Source organism: Diabrotica virgifera, chromosome 8, assembly GCF_917563875.1.
Source record: "Diabrotica virgifera virgifera chromosome 8, PGI_DIABVI_V3a".
Lineage (NCBI taxonomy): Eukaryota > Metazoa > Arthropoda > Insecta > Coleoptera > Chrysomelidae > Diabrotica > Diabrotica virgifera.
Window position 1 is genome coordinate 142,617,146 of NC_065450.1, and position 10,386 is coordinate 142,627,531.

At 33.6% G+C, this 10,386-nt stretch overlaps 1 protein-coding gene across 3 annotated transcripts in view; it reads right to left on the reverse strand.

The window, feature by feature from the left end:
* The window catches only part of LOC126889818 (spondin-1-like), a 90,710-nt gene that overhangs the window by 12,392 nt on the left and 67,932 nt on the right, over positions 1-10,386 (reverse strand). For all 3 annotated transcript variants that reach the window (XM_050658491.1, XM_050658489.1, XM_050658490.1), the window contains exon 8: positions 1,275-1,646. In XM_050658491.1, coding sequence (XP_050514448.1) covers positions 1,275-1,646 — 372 coding nt within the window. The remainder of the gene's footprint in view (positions 1-1,274; positions 1,647-10,386) is intronic.

Here is a 10,386-nt window from a genome sequence, read left to right on the forward strand (position 1 = left end):
GTGTTCGTATAGTTCAGTTAAGTATATGAGAAATAAAGTCTTGTAATATGCCTACTTCTTTTAGTATTCGCCATAATAAATAACACTTTACGATAATCTATACAGCATTTATGTACAGTGGAATATTGAATTCCCTAGAGTTTTCGATTATCTGTCTTATATTCAAGAGGTGTCCTCGAGTAATACCTCTACCTTTGATAAATCCAGTTTGCTCTTGTGGAATTCCTTTTTGAAAGAATATTTTAAGTCTGTCATTTATTATATTATGTAGCATTATCTTGCCGGTATGTGATATAAGATGAATAGTTTTATAATTGTCGCATTTATGGAAGCTGCCTTTTTATGTATTGTCGTTAATATCGATTTGGTCCCGTCTTCAGGCCATTATTTGGAATGCCACATTTGGGTGCAGAGTAGATGAAGTAATTTTACGCCGGTTTATTTTGTGGCTTTGAGCATTTCTGTTCTTATCATATGTGGACCTGGAGCTTTATTATATTTGAACTTACTGATCGCCAGACTTACTTTATTTTTAAGTATATTAGGTTCTTCTTCCACCTCGTCAGGGATTTGGTTAACACGTTTTTGGTGTTGATCATCTTTTTGTAGGTCCCTGCAATATGATCTCAATATCTCTGCTATATCTTGTATGTTTGTTCTCAGACTTCCAGTGTTGTCTTCAATGGCCCAAGTTCTGGCTTCGAAGTCTCTTGTAAGGTGGCGTATTTTTCTAAATAGATCTCTCGGCTGATTATTCTGGTCATGTCTCTCAATTTCTTGCAAAAACTTTCATAGTACTATTTTTTGTCGGCCTTTTATCTTTATTTCTTTATTGAGGTTTCTTAAATTAGCTTCTTCCCTTTAACTATTCACACCACTTTTATCTGTTTTATCTGTTATCCAGTGTTTTCGTCACTACTATAAAGATGAGCAAAGACTAAATTCAATTTATCATTTCTAGTCAGTAATGTACGATTATTATTTACTATAGAATCCATCCCAATGGCAAGTATAGGCTATTGTATGCATTTTACCACTCGGTGATCTACCAAAGGCTGCTGAAAGCCTACCGTAGCAACTGTTTTTGGTTTTCTGTACTCTACCTTTTTCTGTCTACATAGATCTAGAACAATAGATATATGATGAAGATCAAGTCAAATAAAAACAAATAAAACATTTAATTCTTCTTAAAAATTCGCTGCTCAAATAATATGAATTTGATAGTATAAGTAGTAAATACTAATTTGCATATTTATTTAATTGTAAAAATTTACCTGAATCTTTCTGCTTCTTAGATTTGTTCTCCTTTTCTTCGTCTTCCTCATCTTTACTATCTTTTTCATCATTTGAATTATCATCACCTTCCGATTTATTTTCATCATCTTCCTTACTATCTTTTTCTTCTTTGGACTCCCCTTCTTCATCAGAATCCTTTGCTTCTTCATCGGAACCTTTTTCTTCTTCTTCAGAACCTTTATCTTCTTTAGTTTCCTCCTCATCCTTTGATTTAGACTCTTCCTTGGATTTACCTTCTTCTTCTTCCGTAGCTTTGCTATTTTCTTCTTCTTCGTCTGATTTTATACGATTTTTGAGACGATTTCGTCTATTACTTTTCCTTGAACTGATTTTACAGTATTTTGCTGTACCTAAAAATAACACAATCAATTAATAAAAATATACTTAATAAATCAACTTCATTAATCCGTTTTATACAATATGATAGAATGGATGAGTGGAGTAACAAAAAAGGATACAATTAGGTATGAGTATATAAGGGAAAGTCTAGGGGTGGCAAGGAGGGGTAGTCTAGGAATTGATGCCAAATTGAGAGAGCATAGGTTAAGATGGCTTGGTCGTGTTCAACGTCGAGATGTTAATCACCCAATATGAAGAATTGCTTAACCCTTTGAATACTGATTACGTCTAAGAACGTCATACTGTTACTACTGCCGAGTGCACATGACGTCTTCAGGCGTCATAATGCAGATATACACAACATTAGATTAGACGTTAGAATTTGTTTGACTTTTACTGAAACAAATTTTATTGATATTGAGTACGTAGATAAAAGTGTATTGTAACGTCAGTTTAGATTCATATTATGGATCAAGGAACTACAGGGCCATCTCGACCAAAAAACTACAATTTAAATGCAACGAAAAATTGAGTTAGCACCAAGGTCGCGTTAGGTATATTTCGTCAACAATGAAAGGGTTAACTACGAGTTTCTGGAAGAAGCAGGAGAGAAAGGCCAAAGAAGACCTGCGGGGAAACGCTTAGGCAGGACATGTCGGTAAAGGGGATTGATGTTGATATGGCCCAAGATAGAAACTTATGGAAAAATGCAATTAGGGAAGCTGACCCCGCATAGGGATAACGGCAAAGAGAATGATAATGATGATGGTACAAAATGGTACACTAATTCTGTATAAATGGTAAATGTACTAATTATTTGTAATTTTAAAACCGAATGTGCAAGGTGTACAGTATTTAATAATAATTTTTGATACTGCAAGAATATTAGGGCGATATTCTGATGTAGTAAATTGTTGGCTATATTATCCTTATTATTATCTATATGTTTAATGACTCTCATAAAATTATCTTTGCTCTCCTGAATATTTTCCTTATGTCTTATTAAATTTCCTTATTATTAATAGTATTGTGAACTGCCACCTCCGTCAATTACCAGTAAAGTGACAGATGATTGATGTAAGCTTTGTTTTGTGTATGAATTAGGCCAGTACGTAACAAAAAAAAAAACAGCTGAAGAAATAGTTATTTTCCTAACAAGTGCAGAAAGTCATTCTTTTCCGCACGCGACTGCAGTTTGCCGAACGACGCGAAGCGGGAGTTCAGCAAGCAGTCGAGTGCGGAAAAGAGACTTTGTTGGCGATTATCATGGCAATGTTTATCTTGTCTGCAGATTTTGAGGTTCTTTAACCAGGATGTTATAGGAGATGGCTGATAGGAGGGCATAATAACATACAGGGTGAGTCATGAGGAACTGTACATACTCCTACCTCGTATAGAGGTTCCTATGGGGAATAACAAATGACCATTGAAAAGTGTCTGCTCCCCTTGTTTAATAATATACAGGGCGAGTTTCGCATTTTGACAGAAATTTTATTTGTCATAATTTTTAAACGGTCAGATCGATGTGTCTCTTATTTTGGTCAATCGTTACACTATTACCACCTAATCAACTGATTTATTCAAACTAGAAAAAAGTCAGGTCCGGCTTTAAAAAATTAGTTCGTTTGGGTCTTAGAAAAAATTTCACTAACAAAAAATTTCATTACAATTTTGTAATTTTAAAACCGAATGTGCAAGGTGTACAGTATTTAATAATAATTTTTGATACTGCAAGAATATTAGGGCGATATTCTGATGTAGTAAATTGTTGGCTATATTATCCTTATTATTATCTATATGTTTAATGGCTCTCATAAAATTATCTTTGCTCTCCTGAATATTTTCCTTATGTCTTATTAAATTTCCTTATTATTAATAGTATTGTGAACTGCCACCTCCGTCAATTACCAGTAAAGTGACAGATGATTGATGTAAGCTTTGTTTTGTGTATGAATTAGGCCAGTACGTAACAAAAAAAAAACAGCTGAAGAAATAGTTATTTTCCTAACAAGTGCAGAAAGTCATTCTTTTCCGCACGCGACTGCAGTTTGCCGAACGACGCGAAGCGGGAGTTCGGCAAGCAGTCGAGTGCGGAAAAGAGACTTTGTTGGCGATTATCATGGCAATGTTTATCTTGTCTGCAGATTTTGAGGTTCTTTAACCAGGATGTTATAGGAGATGGCTGATAGGAGGGCATAATAACATACATGGTGAGTCATGAGGAACTGTACATACTCCTACCTCGTATAGAGGTTCCTATGGGGAATAACAAATGACCATTGAAAAGTGTCTGCTCCCCTTGTTTAATAATATACAGGGCGAGTTTCGCATTTTGACAGAAATTTTATTTGTCATAATTTTTAAACGGTCAGATCGATGTGTCTCTTATTTTGGTCAATCGTTACACTATTACCACCTAATCAACTGATTTATTCAAACTAGAAAAAAGTCAGGTCCGGCTTTAAAAAATTAGTTCGTTTGGGTCTTAGAAAAAATTTCACCCTGTATACGCTTTTTGAAAATTCTAATACGAATTTTACAACTTAGACAAATAGGCAATTAAAATGGCATATTTATTTTTTCCCCACACGATTACTTAATTTTTTATAAAAAAATCAAATTTGACTATGAATGAAAAGTTTGGGAAAGTAAACCATAGATTTAATAAAATTAACTTTTATTACAAAAATTAATTTTTTTTAACAAATATTTGATTTATGTTACCACCCAATCAACTGATTTATTCAAACTAGAAAAAATCAGGCCCGGATTTAAAAAATTATTTCGTTCTGGTCTTAGAAAAAAATTCAACGTGTATACTCTTTTTGAAAACTCTAATATGAATTTTACAAATTAGACAAATAGGCAATTAAAATGGCATAACTATTTTTTCCCCACACGATTACTTAATTTTTTATTAAAAAATCAAATTTGTCAAAATCGTAATTTTAACCTAAAAATTAAAAAAAAAAAGATGAAATCACGGTTTAACTCGCTACAACGTTCCATTTTAATTTTTTTTTCTGAAATTGTTACAGCACATATCTCTTACCATTGTGAAGACTATGACAATGGTTGTAGACCTTCACCTTCAGTCTTCTTCTCGTAAAAGTTATGAATTTTTAAAAATATAAGGTGCAACTTCATGAATTGCAAAGTTAAATCGCAAAAATTAAGTGAAAAAATTAAAAATTTATCTATTTGATCACGTCTATGTTAAACTATAGAGTCTAAAGACAAGTTTTATGGGGAGTTTTAGATCTAGACGTGTTATAGAAAAAAAATGGCGAAACTTTTAATTTTAAGAAACACGTTGTTTAATTTTTCTTATTTTTATAGTAAAATTGCGATTTTGAGAAATTTGATTTTTTAATAAAAAATTAAGTAATCGTGTGGGGAACAATAAATATGACATTTTAGTTGCCTATTTGTCTAATTTGTAAAATTCATATTAGAGTTTTCAAAAAGCGTATACAGGGTGAAATTTTTTCTAAGACCCAAACGAACTAGTTTTTTAAAGCCGGACCTGATTTTTTTCTAGTTTGAATAAATCAGTTGATTAGGTGGTAATAGTGTAACGATTGACCAAAATAAGAGACACATCGATTTGACCGTTCAAAAATTATGACGAATATAAATTTCTGTCAAAATGCGAAACTCGCCCTGTATATTTTATTAAACAGTGGGAGCAGACACTTTTTAATGGTCATTTGTTATTCCCCATAGGGGCCTCTATACGAGGTAGGAGTATGTACAGTTCCTCATGACTCACCCTGTATAGTATTTATTCCTACAAATTGATTAAAACATTTTGCTGTATTTTAATTTTAGAAATAATGGTGGCAGAGTGTATTAATTTTTTATGTCTTATACAGTCTATAAATCAATGAATAATGAATAATGGCGCACTGTGTTTCCTGTGATGTTGAAAATTCGAGACTCTCTTATTTTCGAATTGAGAACGGTAGCTGTTGAAAGAGACTAGGGAGATTTAGTAGGGGATTAGGGAAATATATAAATATTGATAACACCTGAAAGTAGAGGTTATTCAAACTCATTGTTATTTAAAAAGCGCTAAATATTCATTATTTTTTATTTTTCCATAACGACCATGAATTGTATTAAGGGCGACGTTGCCAAACGGTTAAAATTTCAGACCATGTACATTGTAGCATTTATTTGAGGATTTTCGCAGTAAAGATTTCGAGGCCCACGAAATATTACGCCTTTTGTATTGCCTTCCCTCAAATATCCCAAATAAAAAATATAGGCCAGTAATTTTTCGATTTGTGCGAAGTGCTTATTCGGCTTCGATTGCTGGGGTATAGGTATCTATTAATTATAAAAGTTCATACGAATTTAAAAACATGAAAGTTACCTACTACAAAATTAGATAAAAATTTGTTATAAAGATTCTACAAATATAATTTTAAGTGGCTGCAGTAGCGCATCATCAAAAAGGAAAAATGTGTTCCAAGATTGCGGCTTTAATTTTGAATATTTTGTCGAGATATATGGCACACATATTCGTAATATAGTAAAAAATGTCGGTATAGAGCCCAATTTGAGAAATATGTGAGAATGTGGAAATTAATCTATAATTAAATACAATATTAAAAAAACGAGCCTGTACCGCCATTGAAAACGACAAAAAATACACTTTCTTCAAATAAACTTTTTTATTCCATAACTAGATTTTGTGTCACATTGGAACTACTAAAATTTTTTATCTCTAAGAAGAAATCTGACATAATATAACTAATAACTGATAAGGCAACATAGAGAAATAGTCACTGTCATTTTGACAAACCTGCGTCAGAGCAGGATTCTCTTATCTGTTCTGTTATCTGTATCGATATCTGTTCAGCAGTATATTATTTTAAGGATTCGTTAGTGTTGATCCATAGGGAAGTAGTGTTTATTTCTAATTAATATATTATATTTTTGTGTAATCGAACTAAGTTGTCGGATTATTTGAAAAAATAGGTTATTATTAATTATTGTGAGTTTTGTAGGTAACTATGTTTTACTTAAAAATATTTTGAATTCTAATGCGAATATATAAAGTTTTAGGAGGATTTTTTAATCTAGAAATATCATCAGTGTTTTAAAATTTAAGTTTCAAAATTAAATAAAAAACCAAAATACACGCTTTTAATAAAATTTTCACCCATTTTGGTTTATTTTTATAAATATCTATTTACTTATAATAAAATTGTTTTCTATTACTTCCATTTAGCGCACTTATGAGTATATTGTCATAAGTCAGCGTTCATCTTATGGTAGGGGAGTAAAGTGTGCTAAATTTGCAGTCACTCGAGCATTATGGGGACCTATTGGGTTGTGATTATTAGGTCCTAAAACCAAGGAATTATTAGGTTCTAAAAGTTAAGTGAAATTTTCTATTCTAGTGGGGACTTTTTATTTTTTAATTTAATTTTCCATTTCCAACAATCGTTTTTTCCGATTATAGCGCCATCTATCCATAATTCGAAAAAATATCTTGAATAAAATTTGCTTATTTTTACGTAAAGATTCCAAATCTCCAATAAAAATTTGGGGTCCCATTTAAGATTTTAAAGTAACCCCCCATCCTACCTCCCTGGGGGGTAGTGTTTGGTACCATTCTATAGATTTTTCAAAAACATTTTGAAAGTGTATTTCACAGTTTTTCGATTTGATGTTCATTTTGCGAAATATCGCGGGGTTTGTATTTAAAATTTTATGTGTTTCTCCGTGGGGGTCATGTTTAGTACCATTCGATGGATTTTTAAAAAGTATTGAAGATGTATTTTTAGTTTTTCGACCTGACGTTCATTTCGCGAAATATTCGCTTTTATTGTGAAACTTTTTGGCTCACCCATTTCTTTACGCCCCGCTCAAATCGTCAGATATTTGAAATATACACTCTTTTGCATGTACTTAATACCCAATCTTAATCTGACAATTTCGAGTATTTTTAAGAATATATTTTTTTCGGGCCCCTCTTAACGAACTCCCCTGTGTTGAGAGCCAATGTAAATATGGTAAAGGTACATCTGCACGGCACCAGGTTTCTCCTCATATGATAATCTGACGCGCTCGAGTAACTGCAAAAATCCCTGCTTGGGCTCCCCTACCATAATAATAATAATTATAAATTTCATTAATCAATTCTAAATACCATTTTTTAGATCAAACTAAGTGCTAACAACATGGATTTTACGGGAAACGTAAAAAGTAAATAGACCCGAAATTAGTAGTTGCAGCTGTAGTGACGTAAATATAATGGAGTACAATATATGTAGTGCGCTGGAATAAGTGTACCGTACAGACCGCGTGGTTTGTCACATTAGGATTTTATAAGATTAGATAATCAGAGATAAATTTAGAATTCATCAAATTAAATACAGTATACTAAGGGCCGGTTGTTCGAACGCTAATCAACAATGATCATTATCAAATATTTAATTACTGTCACCAACTGTCAATGTCAAATTTGTTTGGGTTGCTGAAAACATAATTGATTACAATTATGAAATTACTTAATCAATTATGTTAATAATTGTTATGTTAATTGATTAACTAATCTCATAATTATAATCAATTATGTTTTCAGCAACCCAATAAAAGTTGACATTGACAGTTTTGGTGACAGTAATTAAATATTTGAAAGTGATCATTGTTGATTAGCGTTCGAACAACGGGCCCTAAATTTACAATAAAGATCTCTCTCTCTCTCTCTCTCTCTCTCTCTCTCTCTCTCTCTCTCTCTCTCTCTCTCTCTCTCCCTCTCTTTCTCTCTCTCTCTCTCTCTCTCTCTCTCTCTCTCTCTTTCTCTCTCTCTCTCTCTCTTTCTCTCTCTCTCTCTGTCTCTCTCTCTTGTCGTTTCCCCATTACTGATGATCGTGATTTCTTCCAATATTCCTAACAATGTTTCTCCATTGGTCTCTATCTTCAGCTGCTCTAAGAGCTTCGCATAATGAGTTTCCCGCTGAATTCTTTATTTGGTCGGACCATCTAGTTGGTGATCGTCCTCTTGATGATCTGCCCGGAACGTTTTCAGAAACAATTAATCTCTCCAAACTGTCGTCACCTCTGCGAACCACGTGACCAAAGAATTGCAGAATTCATTGCAGACATATTGTAGACAGCCTTTTTTTAATATTGAGTTGATTTAGAATGGAAACGTTTGTCCTGTGAGCTGTCCAATGTGTGCGCAGCATTCATCTCCAGCACCACATCTCGAAAGCATCAATTTTTTGGCGCTCGCATGCGCGAAGAGTCTAAGTCTCTGCTGCGTATACAAATATTGAGAATAAAAAGGCATTCATCAGTCACATCTTGGTATTTTGAGAGATAGATCTGTCTTTCCAAACTTTAGTTAGGCGACTCATAGCATTTTTTGCCATACCAATACGTCTCCGAACTTCTGCTTCACAGTTACCATCATTAGTTATACTAGACCCGAGATAGACAAAGGTATTTACTATCTGGTATTTCTGCAATATGTTAGTCAGTTGAAGAGTGTCGAATCTGTCGACCACCATTATTTTTGTCTTAGCTTTTGTCTTAACTCTTCGCCTCCTTCAGAAGAAGAAGATCAAATATTTCTTGCTCATTTGCTGCTATAAGTGGAGTGTCATCAGCAAACCTTAAATTGAAGATTTTCCTACCAGCTACTGTTACTCCACCGGCCCATCCTTCTAAAACCATCCTCATGACATGTTCACCATAAATGTTAAATAAGTCAAGTGACAACACGCATCCTTGTCTAACACCTCTCTCGGTCTTGAATTGGTTTGAGAACTTCTGCTCTAATCGTGCTGTCGCTACATTGGACTGGTACAGATTTTTAATAAGTGTCACCAGGTGCATTGGTGCGCCCATGTCTATTAAAATTGACCACAGATTTATCCAGCTTACACAATCAAATGCCTTTTGGTAGTCAACGAAGCATATAATCATAGGTACTTCAAATTCTTTAGACTTTTCAATGAGTTGTCTAAGGTTTAGGATTTGTTCCCTTGTACCTTTACCCTTTACAAACCCCGCTTGTTCCTGAGGTATTTGGTAATGTAGATAGGTTTTTAATCTGTTTTTGATGATATGCCACAAGATTTTACTAGCATGTGTTATTAGTGACAGTGTGCGGTAGTTTTCACATCTAGTAGTAGTTCCTATTTTGTGTAGCGGGATATAAATTCATTTTCCTGGATTCCATACAGCGACACAGATATAATGGATAATATGTAATCCTTTGTCACCTAGTAAGTATTTCTCTTTATCGATTTAATTGCATCTTTGACTTCAGCGAGTAAGACAGTAGGTTCTCTAGGGTAGTCAGAGGGCCACTCATTTTCTGCTGATACTTCGTTATTTTTATATAGCTCGCCACAGTAGTTTCGCCATGTTTCCAATATTTCGACAGTATCGGTCTTTGGATTACCTTTCTTATCTATTACAGACCACGTTTGAAGTTTAAATTCTCTGGTAAGGAGTTTGATCTTCTGGAATAAATCCCTCGGTTCATTTCGACAGACATGTTCCTTTATCTCTCTGCATATTTCAGAGATGTAATCAGCTTTGTCTTTGCGGCACTGTTTTCTGATTTCTCTCGATAACGCTCTGTATTCATCGTTTGTTCCGTATCTAGTTTTATGTTCTTTTCTGCGTTGAATAACAGTCCACGTATTCTAGGATATCCATGGCTGTCCAACCATCCAAGTCATTGGTTTTTGATGGATTTAGAGACATGACTTTTCTCTGGGG